This window comes from Martes martes (genome assembly GCF_963455335.1).
Source record: "Martes martes genome assembly, chromosome: 13".
Taxonomy (NCBI): domain Eukaryota; kingdom Metazoa; phylum Chordata; class Mammalia; order Carnivora; family Mustelidae; genus Martes; species Martes martes.
In genome coordinates this window covers 73,675,123-73,694,863 of record NC_137901.1, presented here as the reverse complement: position 1 = coordinate 73,694,863, position 19,741 = coordinate 73,675,123, and the positions used below count along the sequence as shown (strand labels likewise).

General features: G+C 47.8%; 1 protein-coding gene across 1 annotated transcript in view; it reads left to right on the top strand.

Moving 5' to 3' along the window:
• Positions 1 to 19,741, top strand: part of MYO18B (myosin XVIIIB) — a gene marked incomplete at its 5' end in the record, with an annotated part of 220,584 nt that overhangs the window by 77,837 nt on the left and 123,006 nt on the right. The window contains 5 exons of the mRNA XM_080821624.1: positions 611 to 739; positions 2,977 to 3,120; positions 4,152 to 4,241; positions 17,137 to 17,256; positions 17,573 to 17,681. Of these exons, the coding sequence (XP_080677750.1) occupies positions 611 to 739; positions 2,977 to 3,120; positions 4,152 to 4,241; positions 17,137 to 17,256; positions 17,573 to 17,681 (592 nt within the window). The remainder of the gene's footprint in view (positions 1 to 610; positions 740 to 2,976; positions 3,121 to 4,151; positions 4,242 to 17,136; positions 17,257 to 17,572; positions 17,682 to 19,741) is intronic.

Genomic DNA, 19,741 nt, shown 5'->3' with positions numbered 1-19,741 from the left:
CCCTCCTCTCCTGGCCACGGAGGGCTGCCCTCACTGCCACCAGCATTCTCTGCCCCTCCTTAGAAGGCAGGACCGAGTATTTCAAAGGTACTGCTTCTCCCAAAGGGCTGGCGGGCACTTACCAGAAAGAATGCCCATTCCCAGGCCTGATGCTAGACCCCTGCATTCCACCTTTCCTGGGTCGAACCCTGGGAATCTGCGTGTTTCCTCGCGCTTTCCAGGCCATTCTGTTGGACAGAGATATTTAGGCCAGATCCCTCCTAGCTGTGGTTTTTCAAATGAATGTGTGCCTGAGTTCCCTGAGGCTCATGTTAAAATGTTGCTCTGATTCAGTGGGCCTGGGGTGGGGTCCTAGAATCTGCATTTCTAATAAGCTTCCCAGTGGTGACCATGCCACTCACGGGGGCCATGCTCTGAGCATACAGGGGCTAGAAGAAAGGAAAAAGGAGCCATCAAGAGGCAAGATGCTTTGATCATTTAGACCCTCCGTCATGGGCACCTGCTAGCGGGTATCTTGGGTGGAGGGAAGAGAATTGGCTTCTCAGTGGCTACAGCCTTGCCCCCCAGATTCAGCCCAAGAAGAGTCACCTGTCACCTTCCCTCCTCCCAGGTTTTCCTCAAGGCAGGCGTGGTCTCCAGGCTTGAGAGGCAGCGGGAGAAGCTGGCGTCTCACAGGATCCTTCTATTCCAGGCGGCTTGTAAGGGCTTTCTGTCTCGGCAGGAATTCAAGAAGCTGAAGGTATGGCAGCCAACGTGCCTCCTCAGCCCTGCAGAGGTGCGAGGTCCCGGCAAAGCAGCGTCTGAGCTGATCTGGGGGCTGTGATCGTGCGTGTCTCACACTCATGCTCCTGCAGGAAACCCTGTGGGATATTAACATGTGGTTTCAGATCTGGTGGGTCTGGGGTGAGCATGAGGCTCTGCAGGTCTCCCGAGGTGGTGCCGGTGCTGCTGACCCATGGGCTCGCCCTGAATGGTGGAACTTAAAAGTGACACTTTGCAAGATGTTGTGATTTTTTTCTAGGACACTGACATCAAGTTACCAACGATGTCAGACTTGATCTAGATTATTATGTGGTGGTCTGAGCCCTGCTGGGTCAGTTGTGTTTTCCGCCTATCCCATTTCTGGAGAACCTGGCTTTCGTGAGTCAGCAGGCAGGGTGTGACAGGACCTGGCCACTGAGGCTTTGGGGACCAAAGGGCCAGTTCAGAGTCTGCAGTCCTGAGCCACCCTGGGCCACTATCATTGGAGACCTTTGGAGACTGAATTTCTTCTCTGTAGCTTGGGCAGTGGAGAAAAGGCAGCAGGGCTCTAGAGATGCACAAAAACTATGCTTGAATCTTGCTTTCACTGCTCAGTAGCTGGGTCAAGGTGAAATGGGGTCATGTGCACTTAGCATGGTACGTGCCATTGAGCTCGACAGACACTAGCTGCTGTTACCTTAGTATCTTCATTAGTAAGTACTATAGCTAGCATGCAGTCTCATTACATGAGCCTCCTGTAAATCTGTAAATTCAAGTATACACACTTGGCAAAAGCAGGCAAAGGAAAGAACATTAATAGGTAAAATTTTGTGGGCAAATCCACTGGCCCACTGCTCGCCCATAGCCTATGCCCTTGGAATGATTTAGAGTAGAGGTTAATGAAGACCCTGGATTCCGTCTATACCCAGGCTGCAGGGGTGCAAATCCCAACCCCACCATTGGGCAGCAGTGTGGTGCTGAGCATGTGACTGGGCCATGCTGTGCCTCAGTTTCCCTACCTGTAGAATGGAAATGAGAGTAACTCCTACATTCCTAGGGCCGTGGCAAGGACTGAGCTAAGCCTATAAGGTGCTCAGCATGCTGCCTGGCCTGCAGGGAGAGCCGTACCAGCTGGACAAGCATTGGTTCTCATGATGGGGATGTCAGTGATGCATCTCCTGGCTTGGTAGTCAGCATGGTTCCCACCTGAGACACTAATGAATATGGCCCATGGTCCTTCAGCAGTGGTCCCAAGGCCAACAACATCCGAGTCAACACGACATCTGTTAGCCAGTCAGATTCTCGGGCCCTGCCTTGATTTACTGAATCAGACCCTCTGGGGGCAGAGCCCAGCATGTGTGCTTTAAGGAGCTCTCCCTGTGCTTGTGATACACACTCAGGTTTGGGAAGCATAGAATTCGTGTTTAAATTCACTTAAAGTGATAACTAGCCCCTAAATATCACCTTGAGACATAATCATGGCCATTGTGTCTTATGGACAATTTTGGGGATGTTTAAGGATTTTCCTCCCGTGGTGGTTTTTGAATTCTCAGCTCTGCACAAGATGTGACCCTGTCGTATCATATTTTCAACCCCTCTTCCTCTACTTCTTCTTAGATCATGCAAGATTAAATTGGGACATAGTGTCTGATACCCAGAGCCCAGCTTGATGAAAGAGGCTTTCAAAAAATTTTTTTTAAATTTAACAACATTTTTTATTTATTTACTTTTTTTGGAGTAGAGTGGATACCCAGTGTTATATTAGTTTTAGGCATGCAACATAGTGATTGAAGTCTATACATTATGCTGGGCTCGTAAGTGCAGTTACCGCCTGTCACCGTACAGCACTATTATGGTACCATTGAACAGAATCTTTTTTTTTAAATCATTTATTTATTTATCTACTTATTTATTTTTGCAAGAGAGAGAGAGCGTGCAAGTGAGCACGCACACATGCACAAGCAGGGGGATGGGCAGAGAGAGACGCATACCCCCAGTGCAGGACTGGATCCCAGGACCCCGGGACCATGACCCAAGCTGAAGGCAGACGCCTAACCGACTGAGCCACCCAGGGCCCCGAAAGGAAGTTCTTAAAATTTTAAAGTTAGCCAATCTCTTCCCTTAACTATGAACCTGCTTTTTCCATCCCTCTTGCCACCACCCTCTTGCTCTCTTTCCTTTACCTTACCTGGGTTGGGAAGGGCCCCTCGAGTTTCTGGTCTCTTCTCCCTGCAGATTCGCTGCCTAGCTGCTCAGTGCATCCAGAAGAATATGGCTGCATTCCTGGAGGTCAAGGACTGGTCGTGGTGGCAGCTCCTCATTTCCCTCCGACCCCTGCTGAGTGCCACCATTGGGGATGAGCAGCTCCGTGCCAAGGAGGTCAGTCCAGGCAGCTGGCAGGGTGCAGGGGGGCCACCCTTCTTCGCACCCCCATGTTAGTCCTTACATCCAGACCCAGTGTCCCCACCTTGCAGGTTCTTGATCTAGAAGTGTCCTTCCCAGCAGCCCTTGCTGCCCCCTTCCAGATATCCCTCTGCTTCCATCCACACAGACACAGACCACCTTCCCTCCTGTGTCCAGTGACACACTAGGCTTGTGGGTGCTAGGCAGGTACCCCATTACTACCCAGAGGCACATGAAGACTTACGGTCCATCCCAGGGAGACTCAGTGGTGGAATCCTTGAGTCCTTGATCTTTTTGTGTCTCAGAAAACATTCCCCTTGCTGTCATTTTTACCCTGGTAGTGCCCTCCTTCTGCAGGTAACCATTTTGATTGGTTTCTGGTTTATCTTTGCTGTTGTTTATTCTTGCGAAAGTAGCCAATTCACACATGCACACAGAGTTCCTTTCTCTCCTACACCAAAGGTAACATGTAGCATACTGTTTATAATCTTCTGCCACTGGTATTTTGCACTTAGAAATGTATTTTGACAGTCACGCCATGTCCAGTTTCACAGAAGTCTTCCTGGTTCTCTCTCCATGACACCCCATACTCCTTTCTGTGTGCATCCCATAGTTCATCCCATAGTTCATCCCATAGTTCATCCCATGCTGTGGGTGGGCCTTTGTGCTGCTCCTGCTCCTGATGGTGGTACTACAAGCATAACACTGAGCCATTGGCAGGATAGTGGTCTCTGGAGGGTGAAGGGCCAAGCCCACCATCTCATTCAGGCATCCCCAGTCTCGGGTCAAGCAATGGACTCATTCTGAGGATTTGTGTTCTGCCCCTAGACTGGGATGTTGATATTTAGAAACGGGGAAAGTAAAAAGCCCCCTGTAGGAATTTAGCATCTGGACATCATCACAGATGGGCTGGCAGAATCACTCACTCTTCCCCAGTTGCTCTTACCCTATGTGGAACCTCAGCTTCTGGTCCAGAATGGTTTCTGGTAAGGTGTTTGCTTTTGTAGGCGGAACTTACGATGCTGAGACAGAAGCTAGAAAAATCAGAGAAGTCACGAAATGAACTCCGGCAGAATGCAGACCTGCTAGAGAGCAAGGTAACCCATCTCTCCTTGTGGGGTTCCTGTGTGGGGTGAGATCTGTTGATGGGGGGGTGGTTTCATGCCTGACACTGTGCTAAGTGCTTTACAAACCTCCTCAGAATAACCCTGTGGGGGCGTGCTCTCCTTGTCCCCATTGTGCAGAGGAGAAGACTGAGGCTCTGGGATATTAGGTCTCTTCCCAAGTTCACACACCTAGCATGTGTAGCACTGAGATTCAAACTTGTATCATCTAACTCCAAAGAGAAAAATTTCTAACAGTCCAGGCGGCAGGCAGGAATGTTTATCAAAGCATAAAATGAAGACATACCACCTACTTGGCCGTGAAAATTGCAACACATATAACTGGCAAAGAGTATTTGGACATGTAAAGAAAAACACTCCAGTAGGAAAAAAAAATGGGCAAAAAGAGGAATCGGCAAGTCCCAAGAGGAGAATTCTTGTTTCAAGAGTTCCAGTGTCCTGAAATTCAAATGTCCAAGAGACTCATGAGAAGATGCTTAACTTAACTAGCAATCAGGAAATGCAAATTAACACCACAATAGGTACCATTTTGCACCGCACCTTGAATTGGCAAAATCCAAGTCTGAGGAAGCCAGGCGTTGGCAAGGATGTATAGCAACAGGAATTCTCATAATGCCCTGGGAGTGTAAATTGATCTCTTTACTCTTGAGCAACTTGACCTTGTGTCTGAAAGTTAATCCTGTCCCTATGCTGTGCTCCAGCCATTCTATCTTGGGTATATGCTGGAAAATGTGTCTCACTTACATAAGAAAAGATGAGAAGTATAGAGGAGTGACTTTGTCATGAAAAAATGTTAACACCCACACGGGAGTCTATCAGTAACAGAAAGGATGAACATATTTTGTTAGAGTAAAAATTGAGTTGCTAAGATGCCTGGGTGGCCCAGCCGGTTAAGCTGCTGCCTTCCGCTCAGGTCATGACCCCCGAGTTCTGGGATCGAGCCCCACATCAGGCTCCTTGCTCAGCAGGGAGCCTACTTCTCTTTCTGCCACTGCCGGCCATTCTGCCTGCTTGTGCTTGCTCGCTCTCTCTGACAAATAAATAAATAAAATCTTTAAAAAAAAATTGAGTTGCTAGAAGTAGAAATAAATACAGAGGCAAGAAAACTGTGGCCCACAGGCAGAACCCCATTGGCCACCTTTTCTTTTTTGTAAATAAAGTTTTATTGACACAGAGCCACACCCATTCATTCACGTGTAGTCTCTGGTGGCTTTCATGTTACAATGGCAGAGCTGAGTAGTTGTCACAGAGACTCTATTATCTACAAAGACTAAAAAATATTTACTGTTTGGCTTTTTATAGAAAACATGTCCTGACTCTTCAACTAGAGACGAATCTACACGGATTGCCCTCAAAAACATAACACTGAAGATAAATGATTTAAGTTATAAGAGAATCTTTAAAATATGATATTGGACATATTACTTTTTAAGTATGTAGGACAATACTGTTTATGGAGTGGGGCATCTGCCGTATGGTTTTGGTGTGAAGATATTTCATGGGAATCATAATTCGGGGAGCTAGTCCTCTCTGGGGGGTGGAAAGGGACATGTGATTGGAAATTACATCTGGGGGCGGGGGGTGTGGCCACTTGGCTAATGTCTTCTGTCCTTAGTTGGGTGTTGAGTTCACAAGCTGGGCATGGGGACGGGAGCCAGATGGTCCCTGCACCCAAGGGAACTACTGCAAATTCCAGATTCCTAAACAAATGCATAGAGTATAACGTGGTTTTGGTTGTGGAGCTGTGGGTAGCTCAAGGAAGAGCTGTTCACAGAAACTAGCTGTTCCCCTTAGTTTTTCAGGGCTAGGACTCTAGTAAGTCACTTGCGTAGGGCATGAAATTAAAAGGGGTGCCAAAAAGTCAGCAAGATAAATCATATTTCAATGCAGGATCTTTTAAAATGTAAATTGATGCAAAAAAAAAAAATCCTTGATGAGCCAAATACCAAAATTTCAAATAAACGCAGGACTGGTGGGCTGGGATTAAGGTGACGCCAGTAAGGCAGTCGGCACAGTGTGATCCTGTCTCCATTTAAATTTTTGATGTTTTATTCATCAAAGATCTTTGGCATTAATTTTGACTTTCTTAAATATTACATTAGAATGTTATTTATCTTGGTTTCTGAGTTTCTTGGCACTCCCTGAAGTTTTGCGCCTAGGGTGAGTGCTGTGCCCATCTCTTCCTTAGTCCCAGCTGTCATTTGGAGCCTGGGGCAGTACCTTGGATGGCAAAATCTGTGTCTTTGCAAGGTCCCCAGGCCAATCGAGGGAGACAGACCACAGGTAAATAAACAAGCAAACTACTTTTGGGTGGTCAAGTGCTATAGATATTAAGCAGAGGAAGGTGGTAGTCAGACGGGGGACTCTTTTTTACCTAAGTGGTCCAGGACGGCTTCCCTAGATTGAGATGCTTGAGTCTAGTGGTAAATCATTTGGTGTCACCATCTATGCACAGATCTGGGGAAAAGAATGGAAGTGGCAAGTGCAAATGTCCTGAGGCAACATGGGATAATATTTGCCAGTTTAGAGCAAAAACTGGAACTTTTCACACCTGTGAGCCCGTGGTGCTATTATTACCAATAATATTGTTTGATTTTCTATGTGGATAGTGGTGGCTATAATTGGGTTCATGATCAAGGCTACAAAACACATTCTCCTTCTTCTGTTGACAGCCCAGGTTGAGCCTGGCTAGCTCATGTGGGGGCATGGAATGAAGTCTGGGGTGGTGGTCATCTCTTTTCCACCGTTTCTCATTCCCCTTACATTTGTGTCCACTCTCCCCACCAGAGGTTCTGTGTCTGACTCCCATGGACAAGGCAGGGACTCCTGGAAGGGACAGTCACAGCACACAGAGTTAGGAGAGGCTGGGTAGAAAGGCTGCACCATGGGTCTATGCCCTCTTGGGGAAAATAACTGTAAAGTAGGAGAGGAAATGACGCTCAAATACCCGCCCCGCTCCATGGTCTCATTCAAGTCTGTAGCGAGCACGCAGCCTGACCTCTCTTGCACTTGGCTCCAAGTAGCAATGGTAGAGCAGCAGAAGCAAGAAATCAGAGAGCTGTGCACGGGTTGGGAATATCAGTGACTTCCCTGTAGACACTCCTTCCCACTGAGCTGACATTTGATATAGTAATTCATCACCAACTGTCAAGTCGGACTTGGGGGCTTGGGGTGCCTCAGCTGCCAGGGGAGACTGAAGAGAATGATGAGGTGAATATCATTAGCATCTAGAGCTACAGCTTGCCCAGTGCTGGGAGAAAGAAGGGAGGGGGCCAGGCTTCTGAGACCTGAACCAAGCCTTCAGAGTATCAGTGCCCCCAAAATATTCTACTCAGGTGCTTTGTGTCTCTGTATTATACATGGGTATGAAAAGACATATAGGGCCTGGCAAAAATAAGGGAAAATTTAAAAGCTAAGAACGTCAGAGCAATGGGAAATAAGAGTTGAAGAGCATATCAGACCAGAGGAAGACTTAGGAAATAGAAATTTACCATGAGCCTTAGACCCGCTCTCACTTCACAGACTTAGCATGGGCTGTGCCCTCTCCACCCTTCTTACCCATTTAATGCCTGGCCATTCCTTTTCACCCAGTTCAGGTGGTCCTTCTTCCAAGAAGCCTTTTGGCTTAACATTTTGTTAAGGATGGGTTAAGGATGGGTTGGGCCCTACTGATGTGTGATCCCCGGGCCTTGGGCTTCCAGTCACTGCATTGATGGTTGTGTCCTAACTTCCCCTCCCTTGCACCGCCTCCTGCCCTCCCCCCCTCCCCTGACAATGCATGCTCGAGTCCCAGCTGGAAGGTAAAGCCCTAATGGCAGGGGTGTGTCTTTGCTCATCACAGTGGCCCAGCCCCTTGTGCAGAATAGACATCAGATGGGTGAATGGAGCCATGAAATGTTGATGCTGAGCTCCCTAGCAACCAAAGCAAAGAGGGAAGCAAGATATCCCAAAAACACGTTGTCCCCAGGTTAAACACAGGCATGCACATGCACACACATGTATCAGTTGCTTGAGATAATACTAATTTTCCCCGGTAGTGAGATATTAGAGAAGCTTCTTCTATGAGTCTACATGAAAAGGGTCACTAAGTAACCTGGCAAAGTACAATGTCAGTAATGTGCATATACTAAATAGAGGAGGGAATCTCTAGGAGTACTTTTATAGACATCGTCTTGAACTGCAAGCCAAGGGCATGACATCAGTTCCCTAAAAAATTCAACTAGGAGGAAAAGCAGAGGAGGCACATTTAAACGGACTGAGTGTTACCGTTTCTTCATCCTCCTACCCAGGTTCTCTCCCCCCACACCCTTGTTTCTTTTTAAACTTTATAGTAAGGGTCAACATACAAAAGAGTACACACCCACTAAGTATTCAGCTCAATGAATTTTCACAAATTGAACACATCAAAGCAATCAACACCTGTATGGAGACACAGGACATTCCCATCTCCTTCCCAAACACCCCCACCCCATAGCCCTTTAAGCCACTGCACTGCAAGGGTAACCACTAAACAGACTTCTAGCAATATAGATTAGGTGGGTTTTTTTTTTTCTCCTAGTTTCGAACTTTTCCTAGATACAATCAAATGTGTGTGGTTGTGTTTGTGTGGTTTCTTTCATGTGACATTGTTTGTGACAATCATCCAGGTTGTGGATGGTTGGGGCCTATTCATTGTCACTGCCGTATAGTACGCCCTGTGTATAGAGCGTTATTGATTCATTCTACTCTAAATGAGCATTTGGTTGTTTCCAGCTTTGGGCTGTCATGAATAAGCCTGCTGTGAACATCCTTCCACATGTGTTTTGGTGCATGTATCATGCACTTTCTGCTAGAAATGCACTCAGAATGGAATTGCTAGTTTTCGAGTTCTTTCTATATTGGGTTCTAATTGATACAAACAGTTTGCTTAATTGTATGTACCAGTTGGCTCTCCCATGGCAGTGGGTGAGCATTCCAGTTGCCCTGCACTCTGACCAGCACATGGTATTGTCCTTTTCATTTAGCTGTTTTGTTGGCGTGCAGGAATCTCACGTGGTGATTTTTAATTTGTGCCCTTTCACATGTGTTTGAAAATTTGTTATCCTCTTTGGCAAAGTGGTCTTTCAAGCCTCTTGGCCATTGTCTACTGGTTTTCTTATTGATTTGTAGCAACTCTTTATATACTGTGGATATAAGTTCAGTTGTTGGATATATGTGGCATAGATCTCTTCCTCTGCTCTGTGGCTCGCCCTTCTGGATGCAATAATCAGAAGATTTATTTTCTGAAGTTTTGAGTCTCTGCAGAGACCTGCCAAAGCACTAAGAGGTCAAAGGACTCTAGAACTCCCAAACCTGTATCAGTGGCAATAGATACACTTCTTTCGTTTCATTCTGTATTTTACTGATTTCCAGATGCATGCTCTTTTCCACCTTTCTGTGTCTCTGTAATTGTAATTGTGATGCATCTTAACAATCACTGGCATCTTGCACTAAAAATTGGCAGCACTTTCTTTTCTTATGTTCCATAATGGTGCATCTTATCATCAGAGGCAGCTGAGATTTGGTGATATGTAGCATACTGGGGCCCAGGTGAGATTTTATTTGAAGAAAGGTCTTTCATTCTTTCCCCTCCCCCCAAAAGCTACTATGATTTTTTTTTTTTAACCAGTTGCTTTTATACTTTACAGAACATCCAAATCACCTGGGGGGAGCTGTGTACATTGCAGATTTCCCATGCCATCTCCCGAAGCTTTGACCCAGGAGGGAATCTTCGGGGATGGGCGTCCTTCACTGCTTCTTTGTAACGAGCCCCAAGGTGAATCTGACGCAGAGTCATGCCATGTGAAAGCAGTGGTTCTCATACTCCAAAGTGTGTTGAAATTCCCCAGAGGATGTGTTAGAATATAGTACGTTGCTCTGCAGCCCTAGTGATTCTGAGTCAGCAGGTGTGGGGAGGCTCTGGAGATTTGGAATTTCGCATGTGCTGTCAGGTGATGCGGAACCTGCTGGTCTGGGGACCACACTTGAAGTTACTGGTGGAAGGTACTTCCTTTCCCGCGGTTCTACTGTCTTCGAAGAGTTTCTGTTGATGGTTGGGAGGCAGACAGTCCTTCAGGCCATGTATCCCGAAGATACCCCTGGCCCCGTTCATGGCCTCTGCACCCCACCCGCTTGTCTCTGTAAGAGGGGGGAAACAATTGACAGAAATGTTGCTAAAACATGGTGTGCCTCATCAGTGGAAACTCCATTTGACTGGGCTTATTAAAAAGACAACATTATTGCAAAATGATTTAAGTGCTTCATTTGCGAAGGAGCCGAAGAGGAGATGAGACGCCTCCAGGAAGCAAGCTATAAATATTCCTCAAGCGTGCAAAAAATTCTGCCTGGATGCCAAGTGGGGTTTTTTATTTTCACCCAAAAGCAGGTCTCTCTTCTTATAGGGATTTCCTATAAGGCTGTGGGAGCACATGGAGAAAAATGAGAATGGGGTGTTTTCTTCCTTCTCTGGAATATCTTCTGGGTTTTCCCGAAGACTATTTATAGCCAAAGACAGGTCTGTGCACTCTGGATGTCTCGTCAGCTTGAGAAGTTTCGCCTTTTGGTAAGGAATAGGAGAGAGAATCCACTGGCATACACCAGGATTCGGTTTAGGTTCAGAAAGTATATTTGCAAAGAGCTGGGGAGTTGGTCCTGGCTAGTCACGAGCATGTCCAGCAGAAGTTAATCTCCAGGAGGGAAGGGAAAAGACTTGCGAGGGGTCATGTGCTCACGTGGTGACTGAGTCTAGATCGTATATCAAGTCTTCTGACTCCTGGTGCTCTGCTACACCTCTGTGCCTCTGGAGACTGGATGTGGCAGGCCTGTCATTCCCAGGAGAGTAAGAAAGCCCAGGTACCTTGGGATATTAGAGTCTCTTGAGCCTGAACTACTGGGACATGCTGGGGAGAGTGTCCTTCCAGCAGAAAGCTGGCTGCAGAGGTCCTCTGGCCAAAGTCTGGGCATAGTCATGGATGATCATGGTGGGCTTAGCTGAGGCCCCACAGAGGAGTGCACAGCTGGAATATTCCACGTGCCTTAGTTTCTCCATATACAAATGGGGGTCATCTTGTCTTCTCTACCTATTTTATATACAGATGAAAACCTAGGGAACTGGACGAGTTAAGGTCAGGTCCAGGAGCAGAAGGTAGATAAGGGGCAGGTGGCTTTGGGCCCTCGCTTCCTGTCGTACACAGCCCGTCTTCACCCATCACCACCACTGCTAACACATATGTGATTACACCTTAGCTCTTTTTATACCCCTCAAAGCATTCAATGCCAATGGAGTGAATGAATGAAATATTGTTGGATTGAGTAATTAAAGTAACTTAATGAACAGTGTGTCTGTGCCAGGTGCTGTGACCCATCCTTTACCTGTTTTGTCTCATTTTACCTTCCCAACAAAGTATGAAGAAGGTGTGATTAGTATTCCTGTGTTCTAGAGGAGGACAGCGAGGACCAGAGAGGGAAAGTGATTTGTCCAATATCACACAGCTAGTGAGTAGCAGAGCTGGGCTCTGACCTTGGGTCTGGATGACTCCAAACAGGCAGGGAGAGAGGAGGAGCAGCTCCTCTTACTGGGAATCCGGTCAGGGAGTGGCTCCTCCTTCCAGCCAAGCCCTGCAGTCCTGGTGGCGGGAGGGTCAAATGTCTGCAGAGAGGCTATGGAATGGGGTCAGTCCCTGAAGCTGGCCCAGATCAGAGGAGGTGGGAGAATCTTATTAGAGGTTTATATGCATCCTGAAGGGGAGGGCTGGACCAAAACACATCTTCAAGATGGGATGTGTGGGGGACAGCTTCCCAGGGGTTATTTCCTCGTTAGGGGGGTGGTGCTATGGCACTATGAAGACCTCTTCCAAAGCTCATGGAGGACCCTCTCCCCACAAGGCCTATCGATGATGTGTCACCCCATGTGTCCTGCTCTGAGGCATAACACCGCTCTCAGAGTGGCCCCTTGGCCCGTTCCCACCGACACGCCCACCGACACGCCCACTGACATGCCCACCGTCTGTGGGTCCCTCCCTTCCTCCTTGGCTCCTGCATACATTATTATGCGTTCTTTGAGCCCCCAATAAGCAGTTTGACAGTGTGTCTAGGAGAGAAGGTCCTGGAGCCAGGCTGCCTTGATTCACATCCAGCCCTGCCGCTGGCTGGCCGGGAGTCCTTGGGTGAGTGTCTGTACCCTGGCGCCTCAGGTCCTCATCTGGAACGCAGAGATGTCAGTACCTACCTCTTCCTGGTTCCTGGAAGGTTCTGAGGGTTACCTTGTGCCGGGCCCGGGGTGAGCACTCTCTGAGTAGTGATGATGATTAAGGTGGATCTGGCTGGGGAGAGAAATACACAGGGAAGTGCTGGACCTGGTGCCCAGAGTGAGTCCCTGGGGAACCCTGGAGGCCACCACTAAGCTAGAGAATTGTTCTGAAGGTCCCCTAATGAGTGAGGCAGCTCTGAGGGCAGACACCATGCGATTGAAACCATGGCTTTAATCTCCTTGACAAGCAAACAGCGCCCCAGCCAGCCAGCTCTGCGGCTGGACAGAACCTTTCCCTATTGATTAACCCCTCCCCCCTTTTTCTGATTTTATTTCTCATTTTCTCTCTTAATCACCCAGGTTGACAGGGATGGGGCTTCCCTTCCACCAGGGGTCCATAAAGCTTTCTCTCTGCGCATGTCCCTCAATCGTGATTGATCTTGCCTTTGAGCCCCACCTTAGCTGGCTGCATCACTCCCCCTCCCCCACCCACTCCTTCCGGGTCTTCTCCAGGGGCACTGCTGACCCCAGTGGGTGTGGGACCTTGAGTCAGATGGTGAATGTGGGGACAGGGAGGCGCTGTAAATATGACTCAGCACCTGGGATTCAGGCTGGACTCCCTGTGGGACCTAACAGCCACAACCTTGAACAAAATCAGTTTGTGACTCAATGCTTCAGTATTCTGTTCTGTGAACAGGGAATGACAAAAATGTCTCTCCTAGCATTCGGTGAGTGTGAGCTTTTTCTGCTATAAGGGCTTGTAATGAACCAATTGTTTTCTTTAAATTGAAACGTACTGGGAAGACAGTGAAAGGCCACCGCTTGCTCTCTATAGATAAGATCATTTGAGGAGTTTTGAGAGCTCTTGATTATAAGAGCCAAGGACAAGGTTGGGTTAAGACATGTGGGTGTTCTACATGTGGTTTTATCTCCCCAGCTTGGCAGGCAGATCCGTGAAGGCAGAGCCCCGCACACGGTTGGTGCTCACATAGTGAATGACAAGGGATAGTGACAGCCCAAAGGGTCCCGTGTGTGCTTAGCATTTAATGTCCATCAACATTTATGGTTACCCACTGTTTCTCTCAAACTGCAAATGATGCCAGTGAGAGGGATAGGTATTATTTCTATTTGACTCTATGTAAAATATACTACAAATTCATTCATTTCTGTCCCTTTCTCTTTGATAGACCTTTGGAGTCATTGTCCCTAAGGAGAAAGAGAGTTTCTGATGATTTGGCTTAAATGGTGGATCCAGGGAGGTTTTTGGAATAATTTCTAGTTAATTGGTCCTTGAGTAATCTGCAAGGATCCTTCTGGGTTTGCCAGCCAGGCTCTCCTCTCGTTAAATTGGTTTTCATTTTATATTTGCCTAATAGCTCTGGGCATGGTGCCCAACCCTCACCTCTACGGATTAAGCCCTTGGGCCCCAAAATGTAGAAAGGGAGAGGGTTTGGTGGGGACAGGGGAAGGTCGGGGGCTACTTGTCTCTGTGAAAAGCGTCTGTCATGTCCCTAATTTGAAAGCATTAATTGTCCTTTGGGCTCTAGACTTGGGTTGTGTAGAACTCAAAATTAATGCCTTAAATTAATTTTGTGCTCCCTTTGCTCAGGCTGATTAGAACAAATTAAATTTCACACTAATTGGCTAAGGTGGGGAGAACGCAATCCTGGTGTTTGGGATCAATGCCGATTGCGGGGATGGTGGGGGGCAGGGCGTTAGGGGTGTGATCTGGGGCGTTCCCAGGTTGCTGCAGCCCATATTCAGTGCTCACTGCAAATGATCATTCCTCTAGGGCCAGCGTTGCTGTGTCCTTGTACGTAAGCCAGTCTAACCCGTCTAAAGCCAAGCGTGAAGCCAAGATTAGGAAGAGATTCTGGCCATTTCTAAGGCAGTAATTCTTAAACTTGGTTGTGTTTAAGCATAACCATGAAACGTGTTGAAGTCCAGATCTCTGGGTCCCACCGAAGATCGCGGTGGTGTGGGCATTCTGGGAATCCTAGGCTGGGCTCTACATTCTAACGACCACCGCAGGGGACCACCCCCAGGGGACCGCAAATGTGTTTCCCCAGAACACGTTAAAGATACCAGTGTAAGGAACAGCAACAGGAAGCCCCACCCCAGAGACAGCCAGGAGAGCTCCGCCCTGGGGAAGCCCCTGGTTTGCGACAGGACGACAGGACGCATCTGGGCTCAAGTCCCAGCTCTGTCACTCACTTGCTATGTGACTTTGGAATGCTCCCCCTAAGCCTCCTTCCCACTGTTTCCATTGAAATGCGCATTTCAGCCTAAGCCCACACTGGTGTGGTCACCAAGATGGGAAGCCCATGGGTTGGAGGAGGGGGAGAAAAGATGGGGGACCTAGAATGCTCTGGAGCAGCCATCCTTGTTTTTGTAGCTCAGTTTTTGGGGACTATTTTTTAACAGATAATTTATTTGGTTTTGTGTTTTGCCGATTACAAAAGTGGTTTAAAAAAAATCAACAGTGGAGAAATGCATTACAAGGAAATAGGAGTCCCCAGTGAGCCCACCCTTCTGGGGGGAAAAAAGAAATCCCCGATAACAGTGCAAGTACAAACAGAACAAAAACGGGAACATGCCAAACATCCTATTCTGCAACTTTGCTTTTCTCCATCCCCCTACCCCGACCCCGCTCTCCACTGTTGGCAATATATCTTGGGGACTTCTTTTTTTTTCTCCAAGTCAAAATGTATAGATCTTCATCCTCCTCCTCCGTGGGGCAGAGGAATGATTTTTGAGGCCACCTGTGAGCTGTTGGTATTGATGGGAACTAGCTGGGGCGGCAGCTGGGTTCCGTGCTGGAAGGACCACTTAGCGTCTGTGACAATAGCCCGCAGTCGTTTCTTGGTGCCACGCACTGGGACTTATGTGAGAAGGAAGTGTTTGGACATCTTCATGTACAACATTTATGGCATCAGATGGGAATGCAAGAAGGACGATAGACTCCCCAGTGCAATGCATTTTACCGCTCCGCCGGCCACAGCCCCAGAGAGGAAGACGTTCGTCCAAGGTCACGTAATATGTTGGTTGTTGTGTCTGGACTTGAACCCTGTACCTTCCTCCTCCCCCTCCTCCTCCTCCCCCTCCCCCCCTTCTCCTCCTCCTCTTCCTCCCCCTCCTCCTCCTCCTCCTTTTCCTCTTTTCCTTTTCCTTCCCTGTCTCTTAACCACTGTCCTCCATAGAGGGAGTCTCCGTCTCCCGAATGATCCTTCTGTGTAAGGTCATTTCTGAGCCTTTTCATCATAAACACTCCACTTATAATCATTCCTCTCCTCATTGCTTTGGCATATCCTTGAACCTGGAAGGCTGCACTTTGGGACAATAATAGCACAGAAGTCTTGACCCATCTGGCATCTGTAGTTGGTCGTTGACGGGAAAAACGTCGGTGCAAGTGGGAATTCATTAAAATATAAGTGTTTTTATGTTTTTGCCTTGAAACAGGACTGCCTTAACTCACTGTACATCTGAGGTAGGACCACAGTCTGTAGAGTGTGAGCGCCTGACTCACGACCCACTTCTTCCTTTCTTAGACCATGCCCAGAACGCACGACTACGTGATTTCCCCTTTTGATTTCATTAGGGCAGAGCAAATGGTGAAGGAGTTCGCTGACAGAAACCTAATTTATTAATTGTTTTTTCCCTGTAGTTTTCGCACCTGCAACTATCTGAAAAAGTAGATGTTTGAATTAGAATTTAAAACGTTTTAAGAAGCAACTCGCATGTATTCATTTCTTCCAATGCATTCCCCCTAATTTTCATGGAAATGCCTTACCTGGTCATATTTTTTTAGGTGTATGTAATAGGTAATTTAATCAGTAATTGTAGCAGAAATGCACCTGGAATAAATGGGTGGGGAACACACAACAGGGAATGGTCATTCCCTGGTAGAGGGGAGCCATAAAGAGGTTTTCTTTTCTTTCTTTCATTATTTGAGAGAGAGAGAGTGTGCATGCAGCACATGAGCAGTGGGAAGGGGCAGAGGGAGAAGCAGGCTCCTCACTGAACAGGGAACCCAGTGTGAGACTGGATCCTGGACTCCAGGATCGTGACCTGAGCTAAAGGCGGAGGCTTAAGCGACTGAGCCCCCCCCACGGCGTCCCCATAGAGAGGTTTTGTAGCTTAGTGCTTTCCTATGTGGTGGGCACCTGTGAGTCTTACTGAGGAGAGCCTGTTGGTCTGTCCAGCAAAATGGTTCACTGAAGGATGGGTAAGGAGATTTTCTGCTAAAACAACTTTTTAAATCAAGCCCTTACTATGTGCCAGCCCTGTGCTAAGCTTTATGTGGATGATCTCCTTTAATTCTCAAAATGATTCTATAAGTTATCCCCCACTCTGTAAAGTTGAGAAAACTGGGAATCGGGTGGGGATCCTGCCTGGTTCACGGTCACAACGCTGGTGAGTGTTGGGCCAAGAATTCTCACTCATCAAGACCAAAACAATTCTGCCATCCACGCTCTTAACCATCTCATGACACAGAGAGCTGGTGATTTATCCCCGGGGGGTCCTGTGGAGGGTGCCTGGGGGGAGAAGTGTTGGTGGCCCCCCTCCCACGAGTGACCCTGTTGTTAACCCTCCCCATTCCAGATTGCTGACTTGACCACGGAGCTCGCTGACGAACACTTCAAAGGGGACGTGGCCTGCCAGGTGTTGGAGAGTGAGCGGGCAGAGCGGCTGCGCGCTTGCCGGGAGGTCCAGGAGCTGAAGGTGAATGGTCCCCGGGAGCTGCCCGGGAGTGTGATTGTGACCAAGCACGGTGGCTGGGAGTGATTGGGCCTGCCCACCTTGCCATCTGCCTGCGTGTGACAGCGGTAAGCCTGCGCAAGGTACACTGGCTTGCAGACTCCCATGTTCAAGGTCCTGGAGGACGTTTGGGTCTTCCTAAGGCTTGGCGTTGGAGGTGCCCTGAATGAGCACTGTGCAGGGGCCAGACAGTCCCTGGCTATGGGGGTGTCACGGGGGGAGACAGCCAGGCCCAGACTCTATCGCGCTCCAGTTTGATACATTGAGGTCTTTCTTCCAGAGCAAGTATGAGCAAGTCCAGAAGAATTTGGGGGAAGTGCAGAAGCAGTTGGAAGAAGCCCAGCAGAAAATTCAGTTGAATGACTTGGAAAGGAGCCACACTGGAGGAGGTGAGCAGACCAGGGACTCCTGCGGTTAGACGTGGGTGGAAAATGCCACATTTATGTTTCTTTCATTCATTCATTCATTCATTCATTCATTCATACACACTGAGCCTGACTATGCTAAAGACACTGCTTTAGGGGCTGACACAGCCCAGCCCTCCCGGAACTTCCGGTCTAGAGCAGACATGAGGCAGAGAACCCAATAGCCCAAATAGCAAATTATCAACACGACGTGTACACTTCAGTAAGAACACTAAGAATGTTTTAAAAAAAAATGGTTTTATGGCAAAGCACCTTTAGAATTACATGAATATTTTTCATATAAATTTTGAGCAAGGCATTTCAGTTTTTAAAAGTGGAGTCAATGAAATTGCATTGCTGGGTTGGAACCTAGACTCTGTCCCTTACCAGGCGGGTGGCTTTGGGGCAAGAAATGTGCTTCTCAGTTTGCTCGTCTTTTGAACGGATGTCATCAGGGGTGATTGATGGAAACCGTTCAGCCACGTTCATGGCTACCTTACTCTTAACGGCTGATGCTACTAATAGTGGGGTTGTTATCTGTGTTTATAAACTCTGGAGAAGAAACTACTCCTGTCCCCACTTAAAAGCGGTGTCAGGGACTCAGGGGGTACTGGAGAGGAGATGAGGCCCCTGAATCATTCAGCGACAGGTGTGCTCCACAGAGCCAAGTTTTCTGCTTAATGCCTGGCTCACACAGTTACCCCAAGACCCACGTCTTATGGTTCGAGAGGCACAGTGACATCTCTGTCAGCTCCTCTCCCCAGTCTAAATGAGTCAGGTGAGAAGAATGCCCGGAGCATCTGTCAACTTTTAAAAAACCTTGACATCATCCTTTTGGTGCCCCCAGAAGATTCGTGCCCTAGAAACGTCAGGGACACTCAGAGGAACAGGGGTCATGAGGCGGTGAAGAGGCAAAGTGCATTTGCTTTTCACTCTGCTCTGGCTTCCTCTCATCCTGGCTACCCCCAGGGCTGGCATTTACCAGGGGAGCTTGGGATTCTCTGGGACACGGCACGCAGCGAAGGAGGGTACAAGCAGCGAGTGGGAAAGGGTTCACCCACACCCCACAGGGTGGGACAACACAGTTCCCCAGGAGAGCAGGGGCCCCAGTTTCATCCTGACTCTGATTGATGGCCCAGTTTGTTTCTCTCTGGGAAGATCTGGGAGCTGAAAGGGAGGGGGAGGTGTGCTTAGCCCACGAGCATATTAGTCACAATGCTATATAGGCTCTCAGCCGTGGATGCTCATTCCAGGAAGCCAAATCCACAAATATTTTGTTTTTCATTATGAAAGCAATACATACTCATTACAGAAAATTTCTAAAATATAGGAAAGTTGAAAGGAGCCATAAAACATTTTAATCACACCCCAGCAAGCCCACGACAACCTCCTCAATGGCTCAAGCCAGAGTATCAATTATTGAAAACATGGCTGTTTTTCCACCATGCATGGTGAAGTGTTTGGAGAGGACCTTTTATGGTGTGCAGACAGCACTGGGTAGGCCACCAGGGGAGGGGGCAACAGAAGGATTTTAGTTGGGCCCCGCACTCCAGAAATTTGCGGTAGACATGGGGAAGTCAGATAAATCTAGGAAAAATGGATAATGAAGGGCTGAATTATATGTATGGATTAAGAATGCCTCTCCCATACCCCACCCCTGGGAGGGATGCTGGAGGTGGAAATCAGCCTTGAGGCATGGAGAACGGTTTCCTCATCTGCTTGTGCTGACCATGCCTAGCACTCGCCCTGTGGTACATCATAACGCAGAGTATGAATAAGGCTGCACAAATGCTTTCTGCTTTCTCTTCCTTTTGCAGATGTTTGCTATTTGAGGTGTTTTTTTTTTTTTCCCTGGTGGGGAGACAGGATTCTTTTTCTGCCATGGTATTATTTACTTTGGTGGAAACCTGAACAAGCTCTAACTCCTTATAATTTTATCATCCTATTTGAGTTCATTATGTGGGAATCCCTATTGGAGTCACCTCCTCTAAGACTTCAGTCCTACCATCTTTCTGAGCATTCACCCATCCTTCCATCTATCCATC